This window comes from Ailuropoda melanoleuca, chromosome 3, assembly GCF_002007445.2.
Source record: "Ailuropoda melanoleuca isolate Jingjing chromosome 3, ASM200744v2, whole genome shotgun sequence".
Classification (NCBI taxonomy): Eukaryota; Metazoa; Chordata; class Mammalia; order Carnivora; family Ursidae; genus Ailuropoda; species Ailuropoda melanoleuca.
In genome coordinates this window covers 50432346-50454382 of record NC_048220.1, presented here as the reverse complement: position 1 = coordinate 50454382, position 22037 = coordinate 50432346, and the positions used below count along the sequence as shown (strand labels likewise).

Here is a 22037-nt window from a genome sequence, read left to right as displayed (position 1 = left end):
TAAAGCATGTTGAAAAAATAAAGAACATTTTAGCTTGAGAACCATATTTCTCATATTTTGTCAGAATTTTTGTTTTCTGAATGATGCATTGAGTTTTTTGATAGCTAAAAATGCTGTACCTACTTTTAAAATGTAATACATTTTTTTGGGGCGCCTGGGTGGCACAGCGGTTAAGCGTCTGCCTTCGGCTCAGGGCGTGATCCCGGCGTTATGGGATCGAGCCCCACATCAGGCTCCTCTGCTATGAGCCTGCTTCTTCCTCTCGCACTCCCCCTGCTTGTGTTCCCTCTCTCGCTGGCTGTCTCTATCTCTGTCAAATAAATAAATAAAATCTTTAAAAAAAAAAATAAAAAAAAAATAAATAAAATGTAATACATTTTTACCATATATATATTACATCTGCCTTACTTTACATATGTCTTACTGGTATATAGTACATAAACTTTTAAATTTTTGTATATTTCTTTTTCAGAGAATAACAGTTTAGAGGGTCGACATGTTTTCCAACTTGAGGAAGTTTGGAGGAAATCATAAGAAAATACCCATCCTGCATGTTAATGTAAGCTTTTCTTGTAAAATTAAATGTGCTTCAGATTCAGTTACTTAAACTAGTATATTTTTATCTTCATCGGTTTTTTCTTAACAGGGAATGGGGGAGAAACTGTAACCAGGAAGCAGCAGGCTTTATCAGTAGTCTGAAATTCATTTTGCTACTTTACAATTCCCTGTGCAGTATTTTAAGGACTATCCATTTGTATATTCCATTTTGAGGTCATTAGCGCCCCAAGAAGTTACACAGGTTTTCTTTGGTGTTTTCATTGCTGATGCTTTCAGACTGCACACCTGTGACAGGTAGCTACTGTGTTGCCCTGGTCATTATGCAGTGGAAATTTAAAGTTTTGAGTCTCTACTCTTGAAATATTTTCTTAGGATAATAGTATTTTATTGCCAAAAACTTGGTAACTAATGCACAGGGAATATAGAAGACATAGGCATGCATTCCATGATACCATAAAAGGCAGATTGTGGCAGCCCATAATTATTACATACACTAAGTTTAACAATTCTAAATGTATTGGTAGTCATTAAATGTATATCTAGTGGTCTGAGATAGATTGGGATGGGGACTAGTCAACTTCTGTGTGGAAACACTAGGAGAAGATACCTCAGGAATTTTTTAAAATGCCAGTCCTGGTTCTCCCAACATCCTTCCCCTCAGATGTTTTTAAAGTTTTCCAGGTGATTCTAATGTGTAGCCACTTTTATAAATTTTGAGTTCCATGACCCCTACCAGCTCTCAGCACCTGTAGAGGAGAATCAAGGAGTAACCAGTTTGAGTGACCTTATTTAACTTTTCTGGCTCTCTGGACACTTCAGGTTCAGGTTTGGATTCTTAAATTATAGCTCTCAGAATCACCTGGAGGTTGGGGCACCTGGGTGACAGAGTTGGTTGAGCATTGGACTCTTGGTTTCAGCTCAGGTCCTGATCTCAGGGTTGTGAGATTGAACCCTACATAAGGCTCTGCGCTTAGTGCAGCCTGCTTAGGACTCTCTCTCTCTCTCCCCCTTTTACCCCCCCCCCCCCCCCCCCCCCCCCCCCCCCCCTTTCCCCCCCCCCCCCCCCCGCCCCATGAGCGGCTCTCTCTCTCTCTCAAATAAATAAATCTTAAAAAAAAAAGAAGAAGAATCACCTGGAGGGCTTGTTGAACCACAGCTTGTTCAGTACACTTGAAACTAATATAACACTATATTAATTATATGTCAGTTTAAAAAAAAACAACAACAACCCACAGATTGTTTGCCTCTCCCCAGAGTTTCTCATTCTCTTGTCTGGAGTAGGTCCAGAGAATTTGTGTTCCCTCTGTTGTTAATGCTGCAGGTCTTAGAGAACCATCTTCTAAGATCAGCTCAAAACAGCATGTCAGTATTAGTTTTATTTTTGTTTTTTCCTATAGTATAATATTGGGTTGTCACTTTTTAAAAGGAGCTGAAGTTAATGGGGACTATTTTAAGGAGAGTCAAAGTATTTTCTCTGACAAAGCATAGTTATGATGCTCAAAGTATTCTAATAAGTCATGTTAAAATAAAATTCATATCAGGTTTCTTTTTCTCCTCACTAGAATATGTGTTGCTCTGAAATAAGAGCAAGTTTAAAAAGATTGAAGCCATGTGTGCCTCTTGGAAGAAACTACAGTTCTCTACCAGGTACAAATTTTTATTCTTGTCATTTTACTGAAACTGCTTGTTTGCTTTCTGTCATTGGCAAACATTCCTTTATTAAGGGTCTCCATTTTGAAAATAGTGGGTTTGTTTTACTTGTTGGCCCTTTCCTTGATATTATGAGGAGTTGAAAGTATTCTGATAGATCCCGGGAAGGAGTACCAGTAGGCCTGAATTTCTCATCTGCTGGCTGGCTAAATGAGCTAAACAGAGAGAAGGATTGCTGGCTTTAGTAGCTGGCTCAGAAGTTTAGAGGGTTTTCTACTTACAGAGTGCTTTTGCTGTAAGTAGTTTTTCTAGTCCGTTTCTGGTTTTTATACAGAAGTATTTTCTGTCAATAGAGGTTTGCCAAAATAATTTATTTTGAAGATTCTTAAGAGTAGTTGGTTAAATGTTTATCTGGGATAGTTTGCGTTAGATAAAATGGCTATTAAAAGCTTTATGCTTGGAGCACCTGGGTGTCTTGGTTGAGCATCTGCTTTCAGTCCAGGTCTTGATCCCAGGGTCCTGGGTTCGAGCCCGTGTCAGGCTCCTTGCTCAGCGGGGAGCCTGCTTCTCCCCCTTTCTCTGCCTCCTGCTCCCCCTGCTTGTGCTCTCTCTGTCAAATAAGTAAAATCTTAAAGAAAACTTGATGCTTGAAGAACTGATGAATTCTGAATGTTCTTCCTATTTTGAAGTAAGCAAGCATATGGGAGATTCTTTGAAACTAGTTTAATTATGTGGCTATTCTCATTACCATCTTGTCATGTGAGAATCATGGAGTAAACATACTGATTGGCTGTTTGACTTGTAATGGCATGTGAATTTAATGCCCTGTATTATTGATTTGTATCTGTTTCTATATTTTGTCATGCAGATTTATCTGTAGCCATACAGATCATCTGTAAGTCTTAAAACTGCCATCAGGTTTTCAAAATACAATAGAACTGTTCTTAATTTGTTAGAGAAATTTTGCAAAACTGATTAAATACTAGGAAGGTATAGATTAGAATTACTAATGTAACTGCATTTTTGCTTTAATATTAATAAAATACATTGTAAGCATGGAGTAAATAAATTATTATGGGCTTTTGATATTCCAGAAATACTACTTGGCCTTTTAGAAGTATTAGATTGTTATGTATCCTGTTCAGTGATACCTCCTAGGCCATCTTTAAAGGTACTTTGTGCTTGGGATTATGGAGGGAAGATGCGTTTCAAATTGTACCAAAATTCATTATTATCTGATATGAGGATAACTCTTCACTCTTCAAGCCTTGACAATGCAGGTTTACAGGACTGTGCATTTTATATTTCTTTTATTTAAATGCTGTGGCCATGAGATTGTTATGAACATTCTAATTCTACATTCTGTTAATTATGTCTATTACAGAATTATAGAAAGTGGCAAAGACTGGGGTAAATTTATATTTTTCTAAGGTTATGATCTAGAAATTGTTGTTTCAAAACTTTATCTTAGGGGCACCTGGGTGGCTCAGTCAGTTGAGCTCCTGCCTTCGGCTCAGGTCATGATCCCGGGGTCCTGGGATTGTGTCCTGCATTGGGCTCTCTGCTCAGTGGGGAGCCTGCTTCTCCCTCTCCTTCTGCTTGCTGCTCTGCCTACTTGTGCTTTCTCTGTCAAATAAATAAATAAATAAAATTTTTAAAAAACAAAAACTTTATCTTACATTATCTACTGGGTTTTCTTTACAGATTGCAGGAAAATTATTTTTAGGTAAATGAGAGTTTCATTTAGCTTGGATTTTACTTTAATTGGAATTATAGTCTTTGCTTAAAATTACTTTTTTTGATTTGCAGATTAAAGGGAAATTTCTTAAACTTTTAAATTGTAACCCTCTTTCCATTAGGTTTAGTTGGAAATGATATCAAATCCCTTCGTTCTGTCATCAGTCCTCCCATAGCTAAGTAAGTACTATCACTGATATACTCTTTTCCATATATTGCTGTAAAAAGTTAAGAGTTTCTTTTATGGGCTTAATTTAGCATTGTTAATTTAGTATTTTGCCCTAGTTAAGTATAAATAGATATTGGCATGTATCTTAAAAGCGGTTTTTTCCTGAATTCAATACTAAATGTTTTTAATGTAGCAACAGCACGTAGAAATAAGTACAAGATTCGTAAGATTATAGTTCACTCTTTTGTTAGCTATTTTGTCAGAATAATGTGGTAGGGATATGTTTTCTGTTTTCCTAGTTCTTACACCATTATAAAAATTATTGAAATACTAACCAGCTTTGAAATTTGCATAGCATACATATTTTGGTTTTACGTTTTTATTAATGTCTGTCTTGTAATACATGCTTTTTCTTCCCCCTACATTTTAAACAGAATCCGTAATATTGGAATTATGGCTCATATTGATGCAGGCAAAACTACCACCACAGAAAGAATATTGTACTACTCTGGATACACAAGATCACTGGGAGGTCAGAATGGATTCCTCCTCTCCCCAACCCCCATTAGCAAAAAGCATCATTGGAAAATAGTTTGAGTAAGAAGTCAACCTAGAGATCTTGAGTATGGCATGGAAGCACTGATGTCTAAACCACAACACAAAGATAAGGTAGTTGCAACACCCACTAAAGAGTCTTCTTAGGTTCAACTAAACATTCAGATTCACAGGACTGTCTTGGGCCGCAGTTCACCCTGGTCTACCCAGAAGGCTATTAGGACGAGAACCATAGCTTCCCAGCACACCAGCAATAGGTGTTTGTTTCTGCATTTAAAGCAGTCCACAGAGCTTCTGGGAGCTATCTTCTTTGGCTACCCAAAAGTGATAGTTCACTTTAACAAGATTCACAGGAGCCACCTTGACTTACAATCCCTATGTCCCTTAGGAATGGTAACCTCTTGTTATAGTTCCGTGGGCTATCTTCCAGGTTTACCACAAAGGACATGCCATATCCCACTCAGGGAAGCCTAAAGCTGTGTATCTCCATCAGGTATTTACAGTTCACATAAAGCTCTTCCCAGTTCAGACGTAGCTTACCAGTCACAAACTGTTTTTCCTATGTGATATTTTGCCTAGCAACATAGTTGACATACTTGTGTTCTCTGGCTTCTAGAAGAAAAGAACCAAGAAAGTTAACCAAAGGTCAAATTCTCTTGCAGAAGAAGAAAGGATTTTGTTAATCCAACCCACAGTAGTAGTAGTATTTACCTAAGTTTTTATTTTTTAATTATAATATGTCAGAAACTGTGGTTCTTGACCGGTTATGCACATTTGAATCCTCATGTAGTTTTTTTGTTTATTTGGTTTTTAAATGACAGTGCTGCCTTAGCTCTACTCTGGAAACTAAGATTCAGCAAGTATGTAGTGGGGCCTGGGTGTCTGTATTTTTGTGTCATATATTTTGAAAGTCTGTATTTATCTCGTACACATTTATGATTGTTGTGTTTCTCTGATGAATCTGCTTCTTTTTATCATTATGAAATGCCTTTCTTTACTTCTGGTAAAATAATTTGTTTTGAAATTTGAGATTTCAGGGTCATGAGGTCCCTATTACCAGAAGTGGAAATGAGTATCTTTTTCAAAAGCTCCACAAAAATTTTGAAATGCATTATGTTGTCAGCTATTTCTCTAGACCCTTGAAATTGGTTGAGACTTAACATAGTATTTATAGAGGAAAAGAACACCCAGGATTAGAATATTCATGATGATAGTTTCCAAAATGTATGAATACATGTATTTCTCATAGAATTACTGCTATGTAAATGGGGCTATAACAGCAAAGCATGGAGCATTATTAGGCTTCCTCTGTTATGACACAAATATGGTCTTAATTCTTCCCTCACATCCCCAGTTTGTATCCCCGAAGCAGGGGTCCAGATGAGGTGGCACAAGCAACGTTCAAGTTACCTTTTTTTAAATTGTGGTAAAAAACACATAATGTTACATTTACCATATTAACCATCTAAGTGCACATTTAATTAGTGTTATATGTATTTATACTGTTGGCAACCAATCTTTGGAACTTTTTTATCTTGCATAACCCAAACTAAACCCATTAATAATAACTCCACATTTTTCCCCTCTGCCCAGCTTTTGGAAACTACCATTCCATTTTCTCTTTCTATGAATTTGATACCCCATGTAAGTGGGATCATAGAGTATTTGTCCTTTTGTGGCTTATTTAATAGCCACATGTCCTCAAGGTTTGGTCTCTACAACTCTGTTTCTGTGACAACTCTATACATTATACTGTGCTCACCATGAGTGTAGCTACCATCTGACATCGTACAACACTATTATAATGCCGTCAACTGTATTCTGTATGCTGTACCTTTCATCACTGTCACTTATTCATTCCGTAACTAGAAGTCTCCCACTTCCCTTTACCCATATGCCCATCCCCCATCTTCCTTCCCTCTGGCAACCATCAGCTCTCATTGTATTTATGGGTCTGCTGCTGCTTTTTGTTTGTTTTATATTCCAGTTAGCTTGCTACCCTCTACTTCCATCTGTGTTGTTCAGGTGGCAAGATCTCATTATTCTTTGTGGCTGAGTAGTATTCGTGTGTGTGTATTTTTCACATCTTCTTTATCCATTCATCTATAGATGGACTCTTAGATTGCTTGCGTATCTTGGCTGTTATTAATGCTGCAGTGAATTTGCGGGTGCCGGTATCTCTCTGTTTTTGTTTTTTCTTCAGTTTTTCATCATGATAGTTGTACTCTTTATCCTAATCTCCTATTTCCCCTATCCTTTCACCCACCTCCCCCTGTTAACCATCAGTTTGTTCTTTATAGTTAGGAGTCTGGGTTTTTTTGGCCTTTTTTTAAAAATTTTTTTAAAGTAGGCTCCATGCCCAGCACGGAGCCGCACTTGGGGCTTGAACTCAGGACCCTGAGATCAAGACCTGAGCTTAGATCAAGAGTTGCATGCTTACCCACCTGAGCCACCCAGGTCCCGTACACTTGAGCTCTATCCATGTTGTTGCAAAGGTCAAGATTTTATTATTTTTTATGGCTCAGTAATATTTCACAGTGTGTGTGTGTGTGTGTGTGTGTGTGTGTGTATGTATGTATGTATGTGTGTACACCACATCTTTATCCATTCATCTGTTGATGGGCACTTGGGCTGCTTCCATATCTTGACTGTTGTAAATAATGCTACAGTAAACATAGGGGTACAGGTATCCCTTTCAGTTAGTGTTTTTGTATTTTTGGGGTAAATACCCAGTAGTTTGATTACCCTGTTGTTAGGGTAGTTCTATTTTTAGCTTTCTAAAGACCCTCCCTACTGTTTTCTACAGTGGCTGCACCAGTTTGCATCTCCACCACATTGTAGGAGTGTTCCTTTTTCCCCACATCTTTGCCAACACTTATTTCTCGTGTTTTTGAATTTAACTATTCTGATAGGTGTGAGGCGATAGCCCATTGTGGTTGTGATTTGCATTTCCCTGATGAAGAGTGATTTTGAGCATCTTTTTATGTGTCTGTTGGCCACCTGCATGTCTTCTTTGAAGAAATGTCTGTTCATGTCTTCTGCCCATCTGTTAATTGGATTATTTGTTTTTTGGATGTTGAGTTGTATTAGTTCTTATATATATTTTGGATACTAACCCTTTATTGGATATATCATTTGCAAATATGTTCTCCCATATAGTGGGCTGTCGTTTAGTTTTGTTGTTTCCTTGGCTGCACAGAAACTTTTTATTTCAATGTAGTCCTAATATTTTATTATTGCTTTTATTTCCCTTTCCTCAGAAGACATATCTAGAAGGATATTGCTAAACTGATGTTAAAGAAATTCGCTCCTGTGTTCTCTTCTAGGATTTTTGTGGTTTCAGGTCTCACATGTAGGTCTTTATTCCATGTGAGATTATTTTTGTGTATGGTGATAGAAAGTGGTCCCGTTTCCTTCTTTGCATGTGGTTGTCCAGTTTTCCCAACACCATTCATTGAAGACTTTTTCCCATTGGATGTTCATTTCTCCTTTGTTGAATACTAAGTGACCATATATTGTGGGTTTATTTCTGGGTTTTGTGTTCTATTCCATCGTGTGTCTATTTTTATCCAAGTACCATACTTTTTTTATTACTGCAGCTTTGTAATATAACTTGAAACCTGGGAGAACCTGGGTGGCTCAGTCAGTTAAGCGTCTTCCTTTGGCTTAAGTCATGATCCTGGAGTCCAGGGTTCAAGCCCTGCATTGGGCTCCCTGCTCAGCAGGAAATCTGCTTCTTCCTCTCCGCATCCCACTGCCCGTCCCCCTGCTCGTGTTCTCTCACTCACTCTCTCAAATAAATCTTTAAAAAAAAAATCTGGAATTGTGTGATACCTCCAATTTTGTTTTTCTTTTTCAAGATTGATTTGGCTATTTAGGGTCTTTTGTGGGTACATACAAATTTTAGAATTATTTGTTCTAGTTCTGTGAAAAATGCTGTTGATATTTTGATAGGAGTTGCATTAAATATATAAATCGCTTTAGGTGGTTTGGACATTTTAACAATATTCTTAAGCATGGAATGTCTTTCCATTTCTTTGTGTTGTATTGACTTTGTTTCATCACTGTTTTATTGTTTTTAGAGTACAGGTCTTTCACGTCTTTGGTTAAGTTTATTCCAAGGTATTTAATTGTTTTTGGTGCAGTTGTAAATGGGATTGTTTTCTTAATTTCTGCTGCTCTACTATTAGTGTATAGGAATGCAACAGATTTCTAAACATTAATTTTGTATCTCACGACTTTACTCAATTCATTTATCAGTTGTAGTAGTTTTGTGGTGGAGTCTTTAGGGTTTTCTGTATGTAGTATCATGTCATCTGCAAATAATGAGAGTTTTACTTCTTTCTTACCAGTTTGGATGCCTTTTGTTTCTTTATGTTGTCTGATTGGTGTGTCTAGGACTTCTAGTACTGTGTTGAATAAAAGGGGTGATAGTAGGCACCCTTGTCTTGTTCGTGACCTTAGGGGATAAGCTCTCAAGTTTTTCCCCCAAGATGTTGGCTGTAGGTTTTTCATAGAAGGCCTTTATTATGTGAGGTATGTTCCCTCTAGACCTACTTTGTTGAGGGTTTTTTTTTTTATCATGAATGGATGCTGTACTTTGTCAAATGCTTTTTCTGCATCTGTTGAAATGATCATATAGTTTTTGTCCTTTATCTTATTGATGCGATGTATCATGTTGATTGTTTTGTGGCTATTGAATCACCCTTGTATCCCGGGAGTAAATCTGACTTGATCATGGTGTATGATTTTTTTAATATATTGTTGGATTCGTTTGCTAGTATTTTGTTGAGGATTTTGCATCTATATCCATGAGAGATAATGGCCTGTGGTTCTCTTTTTTGGTAGTGTCTTTACTGGTTTTGGTATCAGAGTGATACTGGCTTCGTAGAATACATTTGGAAGTTTTTCTTCCTCTTGTATTTTTTGGAACAGTTTAAGAAGAATAAGTATTAACTTTTTCAGTGTTTCGTGGAGCTTACCTGTGAAGCTGTCTAGTCCTGGACTTTTGCTTTTGGAGAGTTTTTTGATGATTGATTCAATGTCATTGCAGGTAATCGGTCTCTTCAAATTTTCTATTCCTTCCTGCTTTAGTTTTGGGAGTTTATATGTTTCTAGGATTCCATCCATTTCTTCTAAGTTGTGTGATTTGTTGGCATAATAGGTCTTCATAATATTCTTTCATAGTTTGTATTTTTGTGGTATTGGTTGTTATTTCTCCTCTTTCATTAGTGATTTTATTTGGGTCCTCTTCTTTTTTGAGTCTTGCTAGAGGTTTATCAGTTTCATTGAACTTTTCAGAGAACCAGCTCCTGGTTTCATTGGCCTGTTCTGTTGTTTTTTTTAGTTTACATATCATTTATTTTTGCCCTAATTTGTATTGTTTCCTTCCTTTTGCTAGGTTTGGGTTTTATGTGTTCTTTTTCTAACTCCTTTAGATGTAAGGTTAGGTTGTTTATTTGAGATTTTTCTTGCTTCCTGAGGTAGGCCTGTATTGCTAAAACTTTCCTTTTAGAACCACTTTTGATGCATCCCAAAGTTTTTGGTTGTTGTGTATTCATTTTCATTCGTTGCCATGTAATTTTTGATTTCTTTGATTTCTTGGTTGACCCATTCATTGTTTAGTAGTGTGTTATTTAACCTTCATGTATCTGTGGTCTTTCCAGATTTTTTTCTTGTAGTTGATTTCTAGTTCATAGTGTTGTGGTCAAGAAAGATTCATGGTATGAGTTTGATTTTTATAATTTGTTAAGACTTGTTTTGTGGCCTAATATGTCATCTTCTCTGGACAGTGTTCTGTGTGCACTTGAAAAGAATGTGTATTCTACTATTTTAGGATGGAATGTTCCGAATGTATCTGTTAAATCCATCTGGTCCAGTGTGTCATTCAAAGCCATGTTTCCTTGTTTACTTTCTGTTTGGATGATCTGTCTATTGATGCAAGTGGGGTTTTACAATCCCCTATTATTACTGTATTATTATCAATTAGCTCCTTTAATTTTGTTATGAAATGTTTTATGTATTTAGGTGCTCCCATGTTGGGTGCATAAGTATTTATAGTTGTTATATTCTCTTGCTGGAGTGTAACCTTTATTATTATATAGTGTTCTTTTTTTGTTTCTTGTTATAGACTTTGTTTTAAATTGTTTTGTCTGATACAAGTATTGCTAATACAGCTATCTTTTGACATCCATTTGCATGATATTTCTCCATCCTCTCACATTCAATCTGCAGGTGTCTCAGTCTGAAATGAGTCTCCTGTGGGCAGCATATAGATGGGTCTTGTTTTTTTATTCACTGTCACCCTGTTTTTTTTTTATTGGAGTGCTTAATCCATTTACATTCAAAGTAATTATTGGTAGGTAAGTGTTTATTGCCATTTGTTACTTTTTTTTTTTAATGATTTTTTTTTATTATATTATGTTAGTCACCATACAGTACATCCCCGGATTCCGATGCAAGGTTCGATGCTTCATTAGTTGCATATAACACCCAGTGCAACATGCAATACGTGCCTTCCTTACTACCCATCACCAGTCTATCCCATTCCCCCACCCCCCTCCCCTCTGATCTTCAGTTTGTTTCTCATAGTCCATAGTCTCTCATGTTTCATTCCCCCTTCGGATTACCCCCCCTTTCTTTATCCCTTTCTTCCCCTACCGATCATCCTAGTTCTTATGTTCCATAGATGAGAGAAATCATATGATAATTGTCTTTCTCTGCTAAACTTATTTCACTTAGCATTATCTCCTCCAGTGCCATCCATGTTGCAGCAAAAGTTGAGAATTCGTTCTTTCTGATAGCTGAGTAATATTCCATTGTATATATGGACCACAGCTTCTTAATCCAGTCATCTGTTGAAGGGCATCTCGGCTCCTTCCATGATTTGGCTATTGTGGACAATGCAGCTATGAACATTGGGGTGCATATGGCCCTTCTCTTTACTACGTCTGTATCTTTGGGGTAAACACCCAGTAGTGCAATGGCTGGGTCATAGGGTAGTTCAATTTTTAACTTTTTAAGGGACCTCCACACTGTTTTCCAGAGTGGCTGTACCAACTTGCATTCCCACCAACAATGTAGGAGGGATCCCCTTTCTCCACATCCTCTCCAACAATTGTTGTTTCTTGCCTTGTCTATCTTTGCCATTCTAACTGGCGTAAGGTGGTATCTCAGTGTGGTTTTGATTTGAATTTCCCTGATGGCTAATGATTTTGAACATTTTTTCATGTGTCTGTTAGCCATTTGTATGTCTTCATTGGAAAAGTGTCTGTTCATATCTTCTGCCCATTTTTTGATTTGTTTATTTGTTTCTCGTGTATTGAGTTTGAGAAGTTCTTTGTAGATCTTGGATACCAGTCTTTTATCTGTAGTGTCCTTTGCAAATATATTCTCCCATTCCGTGGGCTGCCTCTTAGTTTTTTTTGACTGTTTCCTTGGCTGTGCAGAAGCTTTTTATCCTAATAAACATGTGTTACTTTTTTGTGGTTGTTTTTGTAGCTTTTCTCTGATCCTTCTTTTCTTTCATGATTTGTTGGCTTTCTTTAGTGATACACTTGGGTTCCTTCCACTTTGTTCTTTGCATATCTATTATTGGCTTTTAATTTTGGTTACTTTTAGGTTTGTGTATAACATCTTCTGCATATAGTAGTCTTTATTAAGTCGATGATTGCTTAAGTTTAAACCCATTCTTTACCGCTCCCCCACCATGTCTTAGGTATATGGGTCATACTTTTTACATCCTTTTATTTTGTGAATTTTTTGACTGATTTTTAGAAAAATACTTATTTTTAATGCTTTTGTATTTTTTACCTTTTATACTTATGGTCTTTGCTTTTCACTCAAAGAGTCCCGTTTAATATTTCTTGTAGGGCTGGTTTAGTAGTTTTGAACCCCCTTAGTTTTTGTTAGGCTGAGAAACTCTTTATCTCTCCTTCTTACAAATGATAGCCTTGCTGGATAGAGTATTCTTGGCTGCAGATTTTTTTCCTTTCAGCAGTTTAAATATAACATGGCACTTCTTGCTGGCCTGCGAAGTTTCTGCTGAAAAAGCCGCTGATAGCCTCATGGGGTTTTCTTTGTAACTGTCTTCTTTTCTCTTGCAAACTTTAAAATTCTTTATCACTATTTTTTCCATTCTAATTCTGTGTGTTGGTGTGAACCTCCTTGGGTTGAATTTGTTAGGGATCTCTGTGCCTCCTGAATCTGGATTTCGGTTTCCCTCCCCACATTTGGGATGTTTTCAGCTTATTTTTCCTTCAGAAACAGCTTCTCCCCTCCTTTCTCTCTCTCCTTCTTGGATCACTATAATGCAAATGTTATTATACTTGATTGAGTCACTGAGATCTCTAAATCTATTCCTGTTATGGAGTATTTGTCTTTGATCTGTTCAGCTTGTTTGCTTTCCATTACTCTATTCTCCAGGTCACTGATAAGTTCCTCTCCTTCTTGTAGCCTACTGTTTATATTCCATCTATTGTATTTTTAATTTCATTTATCGAGTTCTTCATCTCTGATAACGTTTTTTCTCACTTTGCTAAGGGTCACACTGATAATGTCTACTCTTTTAGCAAGGTCAGTGAATATCTTTATGATCATTATTTTTCTTTTTTTTTTTTAATGATCATTACTTTAAATTCTCTGTCAGGTATACTAATTTGTGTTTCACATAGACCTCCAGTTGTGATTTTGTCAAGTTCTCTCATTTGGGACAGATTCCTTTGTCTCTCTCTCTTTTTTTTTTTTTTTTGGTCTGCCTCTCTGTGTCTGTTTCTGTGTCTTAGGAAAGTCAGCTATGTCTCCTGCTCTTGAAAGTAGTAGCCTTATGAAGAAGAGGTTTTGTAGTGCCCTGCAGTGTCACCTGTGCAACAGAACTTGACACTTCAGCGGAGTCTCCTATGTGTGTTTCTTGCGTCCTACTATTGTGCTTTCCCTGTCAGTCCAGATTCCTACATAGACTCTGCCTGTTGTGAGCTGTGCTTGCTCTCTGTGGTATTAGTGAGACCCAGGCAGGCTGGCTCTGAGGGGATGTGACCATAGGAAGGCTCAGGGGTGGCAGTGTTTGCACAATCTGCAGGGTCACTAGGAGTAGGCCAGATCCCCTAAATTGCAGTGGTGGCCAATTGCACTGCATGTTTCAGTGGCCTGGTACAAGGCATATGTCTGAGACAGCAACAAGGGGTGCATGGGTCTGCGTGCATGGTGGCTGGGGGCAGCTGGGCAGGGCACACACGTGAGTTTAGCAAAATCTGCACTGAGCTGCTGGACCTGGGCACATCCCCCAAAGTGCAGTGGCCACAGTGGCACCGTACGCAGAGGCATTGACTGGATGGGGCATGCGCAGCATGAACAAAATTTGCGCTGAACCCAGGGCCAGCAGACTTGGATTGGGCAGGTCCTCAGGAGAGCTTGTGGGCATGGTGCACTGCTGGTGGGTTAGATAGTAAATGTCTGTATAGCACTGCCTCCGGCAGGTGTCTCTGTATTTATGCTAAGGAATAGGGGAGAAAAATGGCACCTGCCAGCTCCTCTGTTCCAGGGAACTTGCCCAGCTTGCCCCGAAATCCATGGAAACATATCTCCTTGCCCTTGTGCAAACTGTTGCTTCTATGTTGTCTCCTGCTCAGGCTGTTATCTCTTTAAGGATGAGGACCTGGCTATCACATATCTCCTGGCTCCCCTACTGCTGAGTCAGCTGACCTTCAAAGCTCCAGACTCCCAAGGCTGTGGTTATACAAACTCACAGAATTCAGCCTTTCTGGTTTTCAAAGCCATATGTTATGGGGATTTATTTTACCTGCGTGGACTGCCTGGTGCTTTCCCTTCTTTGCAGCTATAGCTCCCTACCTCCTGCTGGCAACTCTTCACCACCTTTCTGCCTTTCCTAACCTCTTCAACACTGGCTGCTTCTTTGCATTTGGCTGAGAAGTTTGTTCTGCCAGTCTTCAGGTGGCTCTCGAGTTTACTGACTGAGATGTGAGTGATAACTAATTGTAAACGTGGGATGGAGTGAGTTTAGGGTCCTCCTACTGTCATCTTGCCCCCCCCCCCACAGATGTTTTAAAAACTGCTTCATTTGGAATTTTTGGTTAGCTGTTTGGTTATTGTCTCATTAATGGTGTTTGTTTGCTTGGTTATGTTGTGAATAACAACGCCAATTCTTTAACACAGATATTTGGAGTTCCTGACAGTTACATTTTTCTTGCTATTTCTCCCTCTGTTGGTACATATGTTTATATACCTTCACACAGTGGGGGAACCTGGCTAGCATTTTAGAAGTTTAATGCTGACATAAGTGGTGGTGGTATTAGGCCATGATAACTTGTGTTTTTGGAACTTGGATGGTAAAGATCAGCTCATTTTCATTAATTCTGTATAAATTTAATCAGAATGCAATGCATAATTCAAGAATTTCAATGAAGAATAATTTGACCTTTTTGGTAGTCAGGTTGAACTTTGACTTTGTACTGTAGAAATTCTACCAAGATTTTATTTTCATTTGTACAAATACATGCGTTTTTTGGGGGGAATTTGGTAATAAAAAGTGTTTGAAAAGGAGAATTTAACTTTGGAGGAATTTTTTCTCTACCTTGTTGCATGTAGCTGCCATTTACTTATTTACTGAACTCAGTACTTTATATAGTCTCATTTCATTTTTACAACAACCATCAGGGTTGCCTTTATTAACCTTATTTTACAAACTAGTTTAACTAACTTGCTTAAGGTACTAGAGTGGAAGTGGTAAAGGTGGGACTTAAATCTACGTCTGTCTGGGCTCCTTGATTGCAGTGCCCTGCCTCCTGTCTAGGGATCAGGCGTGAGGAACATAAGTTAAAGAAGGGATAATGAAAGCAAAACTAGGGGAAAAAATATTTTATTGAGTTCAATAAAATTAAAATACTTAAACTGATTTTATCTTAGTTACAGAAAAATTATTTTTTATGGAAAATTTTCCAGAACAAGGGCTTATTTAGAGAAAGATTAAGGACTCTACATATTAAATAAAATATTTTATAAACAGTCTAAAAGCAAATTAAACTGTCATGTAGAGGGGTGCCTGGGTGGCTCAGTTGGTTAAGCATCCCACTCTTGATTTTGGCTCAGGTCATGAACACGGGGTCCTGGGGTCAAACTGCTCAGTGAGGAGCCTGCTTGGGATTGTCTCTCTCCCTCTGCCTCTCCCCCTGCCTCCACTTGCATGTGCACACACACTGTCTTTCTCTAAAAAAATAAACTGTCAAATAGATACCATATTTGCAATGAAATGTCCTTGGTATTGAGCCTATGTAATTTTTTCTTTGTTAGATGTTGATGATGGAGACACTGTGACAGATTTCATGGCTCAAGAGCGGGAAAGAGGCATTACCATTCAGTCTGCTGCTGTTACATTTGATTGGAAGGGGTATAGAGTCAATCTAATTGATACGCCAGGTATGGTGCTGTTCTAGCAATGCAGAGATGCTGCATCATTGGAGGTTTTTACTTGTTTGTGGATGTGTTTTCTTTTAAATTGTGGTAAAAAGCATATATATATATATGCATCATAAAATTTACCATTAGCCATTTTTAAGTATACAGTTCAGTAGTTAAGTATATTTACGTTGTTGTGAAACTGATCTCCAGAAGTACTTCATCTTTCAGAACTGAAACCTAATCTATTATACAACTACTCGTCTTTGTCCCCTCCTCGTATCCTTGGTAACTACCGTTCTGCCTTTTCTTTATCTAGGAGATTAACTACTTTAAATACTTCATAGAAGTAGAATCCTACAGTAGTTGTCCTTTTATGACTGGCTTATTTTGCTTAGCATGAAGTCCTTCAAGCTTCAGTTGTGTTGTAAAATATGTGACAAGATTTCCTTTGTTTTTAAGACTGTGTAATATTGCATTGTACATATATAGCATATTTTCTGTATATGCAAAACTTTATATACCATTCATCCATTGATGGCCATTTGGGTTGTTTCCACCTCTTGACTATTCTGAAGAGTGTTGCCATGAATATGAAATGCAAATATGTCTTTGCGACTCTTCTTTTAGTTCTTTTGAATACATATACCCAAAAGTAGGTATATGCTGGCTCCTGTTTTATTGTTTTGTTTTTTTTTTAAACGTTAAGTGGTATGTTTCTCATCTTTTTCTTAGGTCATGTGGACTTTACCTTGGAGGTTGAGCGCTGCCTTAGAGTGTTGGATGGTGCAGTAGCTGTGTTTGATGCCTCTGCTGGTGTAGAGGTAAAAATACTGCCAAAGTAAACAAGCTACAACAGCATGATTTTTTTTTTTAAGTAGAATGTATCAGATTTAGTTAACTATAACTCTGTGTAAGTTCATATCAATCAAATTATGGTGCAAGGAAATTGGAATTCAATATTGCAGTGTGATCTATATGTGATATCAGATATTTCATAGTAAAAGGAAAGTAGTTTGCTTTTTTATAGGAAATATAAAACTTGATGTTGAGAACTCTGAAGGATTTGAGATTCTTCTGCCTTACTTTCAAGTCTTTATTTTTATTTATAATAATTAATTATTATGTTAGTCACCATACAGTACATCCCTAGTTTTTCATGTAATGTTCCGATTCATTACTTGCATATAACACCCAGTGCACCATGCAATATGTGTCCTCCTTAATACCCATCACCGGCCTATCCTGATCCCCCACTCCCCTTCCCTCTGAAGCCCTCAGTTTGTTTCCCAGAGTCCATAGTCTCTCATGGTTCATTCCCCTTCTGTTTACCCCCCCTTTTTTTCTTCCCTTTCTTCTCCTACCGATTTTCCTACTTCTTATGTTCCATAAATGAGTGAAACCATNTGTTCCATAGATGAGTGAAACCATATGATAATTGTCATTCTCTGCTTGACTTATTTCACTTAGCATAATCTCCTCCAGTCCTATCCAGGTTGCTGCAATAGTTTGGAAATCGTTCTTTTTGATAGCTGAGTAATATTCCATTGTATATATGGACCACAGCTTCTTAATCCAGTCATCTGTTGAAGGGCATCTCGGCTCCTTCCACGATTTAGCTATTGTGGACAATGCTGCTATGAACAATGGGGTGCATATGGCCCTTCTCTTCACTACATCTGTATCTTTGGGGTAAACACCCAGTAGTGCAATGGCTGGGTCATAGGGTAGCTCAATTTTTAACTTTTTAAGGGACCTCCACACTGTTTTCCAGAGTGGCTGAACCAACCTACATTCCTACCAACAATGTAGGAGGGATCCCCTTTCTCCACATCCTCTCCAGCAATTGCTGTTTCCTCCTTGTCAATTTTTGCAATTCTAACTGGAGTAAGGTGTTATCTCAGTGTGGTTTTGATTTGAATTTCCCTGATGGCTAATGATTTTGCATTTTTTCATGTGTCTGTTAGCCATTTGTATGTCTTCATTGGAAAAGTGTCTGTTCATATCTTCTGCCCATTTTATGATTTGTTTATTTGTTTCTCTTGTATTGAGTTTGAAAAGTTCTTTATAGATCTTGGATACCAGTCTTTTATCTGTAGTGTCCTTTGCAAATATATTCTCCCATTCCGTGGGCTCTTTCTTAGTTTTTTTGACTGTTTCCTTGGCTGTGCAGAAGCTCTTTATCCTGATAAAGTCCCATAAGTTCATTTTATCTTTTATTTCTCTTGCCTTTGGCGATGTGTCGTGAAAAAGGTTGCTCTGGCCGATGTCATAGAAGTTGTTGCCTATGTTCTCCTCTAGAATTTTGATGGATTCCTGTCTCACATTGAGGTCTTTCATCCATTTGGAGTTTATCTTTGTGTATGGTGTGAGAGAGTGGTCAAGTTTCATTCTTTTGCATGTAGCTGTCCAATTTTCCCAGCACCATTTATTGAAGAGACTGTCTTTTTTCCACCGGATGTTTTTCCTGCTTTATCAAAACTTAGTTGCCCAAAGAGCCGAGGGTCCATTTCTGGGTTCTCTATATCTGTTCCATTGGTCGATGTGTCTGTTTTTGTGCCAGTACCATGCTGTCTTTGTGATCACAGCTTTGTAGTACAGCTCGAAATCCGGCATTGTGATGCCCCCAGCTTTGTTTTTCCTTTTCAACAGTTCCTTGGAGATTCGGGGCCTTTTCTGGTTCCATACAAATTTAAGGACTATTTGTTCCAGTTCTTTGAAAAATGTCCTCGGTATTTTGATCGGGATAGCATTGAAAGTGTAGATTGCTCTGGGTAGTATGGACATTTTAACTATGTTAATTCTTCCAATCCATGAGCATGGAATATTTTTCCATCTTTTTATGTCTTCCTCAATATCTTTCAAAAGTGATCTATAGTTTCTAGGATATAGGTCCTTTACGTCTCTGGTTAAGTTAATTCCAAGGTAACGCATGGTTTTTGGTGTTATTGTAAATGGGATGGATTCCCTAATTTCTCTTTCTTCAGTCTCGTTATTCGTGTATAGAAATGCAACTGATTTCTGGGCATTGATTTTGTATCCTGCCACCTTACTGAATTGTTCTATAACTTCTAATAGTTTGGGAGTGGATTCCTTTGGGTTTTCCATATAGAGTATCATGTCATCTGCAAAGAGAGACAGTTTGACTTCTTCTTTGCCGATTTGGATACCTTTGATCCCTTTTTGTCTTCTGATTGCTGTTGCAAGGACTTCTAGTACTATGTTGAATAATAGTGGCGAGAGTGGGCATCCTTGTCGTGTTCCTGATCTTAAGGGAAAGGCTTCCAGCTTTTCCCCATTGAGAATAATGCTTGCAGTAGGCTTTTCATAGATGGCTTTTATGAGATTGAGAAATGTACCCTCTATTCCTACACTCTGAAGGGTTTTAATCAGGAAAGGATGCTGTATTTTGTCAAATGCTTTTTCTGCATCAATTGAGAGGATCATATGGTTCTTGAGTCTTTTCTTGTTGATATGATGTATCACATTGATTGATTTGCGAGTGTTGAACCATGCTTGCATCCCAGGTATGAATCCCACTTGGTCATGATGGATAATCCTTTTAATGTACTGTTGGATTCTATTAGCAAGGATCTTGTTGAGGATTTTGGCATCCATATTCATTAGAGAAATCGGTCTGTAATTCTCCTTTTTGAGGGGGTCTTTGCCTGGTTTGGGGATCAAGGTAATATTAGCCTCATAGAATGAGTTTGGTAGCTTTCCTTCTGTTTCTATTTTTTGAAATAGCTTTAGGAGAATAGGTATTATTTCTTCTTTGAATGTTTGGTAGAATTCCCCAGGAAAACCGTCTGGGCCTGGAGTTTTATTATTTGGAAGGTTGTTTATCACTGACTCAATTTCTTCATAGTTAATTGGCCTATTTAAGAAATCTATTTCTTCCTGTTTCAGTCTTGGTAGTTTATAGGTTTCCAGGAAGGCCTCCATCTCTTCCAGATTGTTTAGTTTTTTGGCATATAGCTGTTGATAAAAGTTTCTAATAATCCTTGCAATTTCAATGGTGCTGGTCGTGACCTCTCCCTTTTCAGTCATAATTTTAATAATCTCAGTCCTTTCTCTTTGTTTTTGGACAAGTTTTGCCAGTGGTCTATCAATTTTATGGATTCTCTCAAAGAACCAGCTTCTAGTCCTGTTGATCTGCTCTACTGTGGTTCTGGTCTCTAATTCATTGATTTCTGCTCTAATCTTGGTCAACTCCTTCCTTGTCAGTGGGTTAGGCCTGTCCCTCTGTTGCTGTTCCAGTTTCTTGAGGTGAGAATATAGAAACTGCATTTTAGATTTTTCTATTCTTTTGAGTGAGGCTTGGATGGCTATGTATTTCCCCCTTAGGACTGCCTTTGCAGTATCCCATAGGTTTTGGACCGTTGTGTATTCATTCTCGTTGGTCTCCATAAATTGTTTAATTTGTTTTTTGATTTCCTGGTTTATCGAGTCATTCTTGAGCAGGATGGTTCTTAGCCTCCAAGTGTTTGAGTTTCTTCCAGGTTTTTCCTTGTGGTTGAGTTCCAATTTCAGAGCGTTGTGGTCTGAGAATATGCAGGGGATAATTTCAATCTTTTGGTATTGGCTGAGACCTGTTTTGTGTCCCAGAGCATGATCTATTCTTGAGAATGTTCCATGGGCATTTGAATAGAATGAGTATTCTTTGGTTCTGGGGTGTAGTGTTCTATATATATCTATGAGGTCCAACTCGTCGAGTATGGCATTCAAAGCCTTTGATTCTTTGCTTAGTTTTTGCCAGGGTGTTCTGTCTATTTCTGATAGTGGGGTGTTGAGGTCCCCTACTATTACTGTGTTCTTATCTATATGTCTCTTTATTTTGGTTAAGAGTTGGCTTGTGTATCTTGCTGCTCCCCTGTTGGGGGCATATATATTAATAATTGTCATATCCACTTGTTGAATACTTCCTTTAAGAATAATATAGTGCCCTTCTGTATCTCTCTCTATGGCCTCTAGTTTAAAATCCAGTCTATCTGATATGAGAATTGCTACTCCAGCTTTCTTTTGAGGTCCATTTGCGTGGAAGATGGTACTCCATCCCCTTACTCTAAGTCTGAATGCATCTTTGGGTTCAAAATGAGTCTCTTGTAGACAGCAAATGGATGGGTCATGTCTTTTTATCCAATCTGCAACCCTGTGGCGTTTTATGGGAGAGTTTAAGCCATTTAGATTGATAGAGATTATTGACAGATATGATTTTAATGATGCCATTTCTCTTTAAAGTCTTTGTATCGGTTGTGACTTGCTGCTCTGTATCACTCTTGGGGCCTTTTTACCTTTATAGAGCCCCCCTTAATATCTCCTGTAGGGCTGGTTTCGTGGTTACGAAATTGGTTAATGATTGGCGATTTTGGAACGTCTTTATTTCTCCATCAATTCTGAATGACAGCTTTGCTGGATAAAGGATCCTTGGCTGCATGTTTTTCTCTGAAAGAGCTTTAAAAATGCCCCCCCAAGCCTTTCTCTCATTCCAGGTCTCTGTAGACAGGTCTGACGTAATCCTGATACCTTTGCCTTGGTACGTGAGAAATTTCTTTGCCCTGGCCGCTTTCAATACTGTATCCTTGGATCTAATATTTGCGAATTGCACTATGACATGCCGTGGCGTAGGTTTGTCCTGGTTGAGCTTGGATGGGGTCCTCTCTGCCTCTTGGACACGAATGCTTGTTTCCCTTGCTAGATTAGGGAAGTTTTCAGCTACAATTTGTTCAAATATCTCTTCTAGACCTCTGTTTTTCTCCACCCCTTCAGGGATGCCGATGATTCTGACATTGGATCGTTTCATAGAGTCAGTAATCTCCCGTAATCTACATTCGTGGGCGTGGATTTTTTTAAGACCAGCTTCTATTTTCGTTTTTTCTTCTACTAACCCATCCTCCAATTCGCTAACGCGTTCCTCTGCCTCGGTGACCCTGGCCGTCAGAGCCTCTAGTTTTGACTG

At 38.1% G+C, this 22037-nt stretch overlaps 1 protein-coding gene across 1 annotated transcript in view; it reads left to right on the top strand.

The window, feature by feature from the left end:
- The first annotated feature begins 493 nt into the window (after positions 1-493).
- The window catches only part of GFM2 (GTP dependent ribosome recycling factor mitochondrial 2), a 63525-nt gene continuing 41981 nt past the window's right edge, over positions 494-22037 (top strand). The window contains exons 1-6 of the mRNA XM_034656365.1: positions 494-559; positions 2121-2205; positions 4068-4125; positions 4549-4646; positions 15974-16099; positions 16814-16902. Coding sequence (XP_034512256.1) covers positions 497-559; positions 2121-2205; positions 4068-4125; positions 4549-4646; positions 15974-16099; positions 16814-16902 — 519 coding nt within the window. The 5' untranslated portion in view covers positions 494-496. The remainder of the gene's footprint in view (positions 560-2120; positions 2206-4067; positions 4126-4548; positions 4647-15973; positions 16100-16813; positions 16903-22037) is intronic.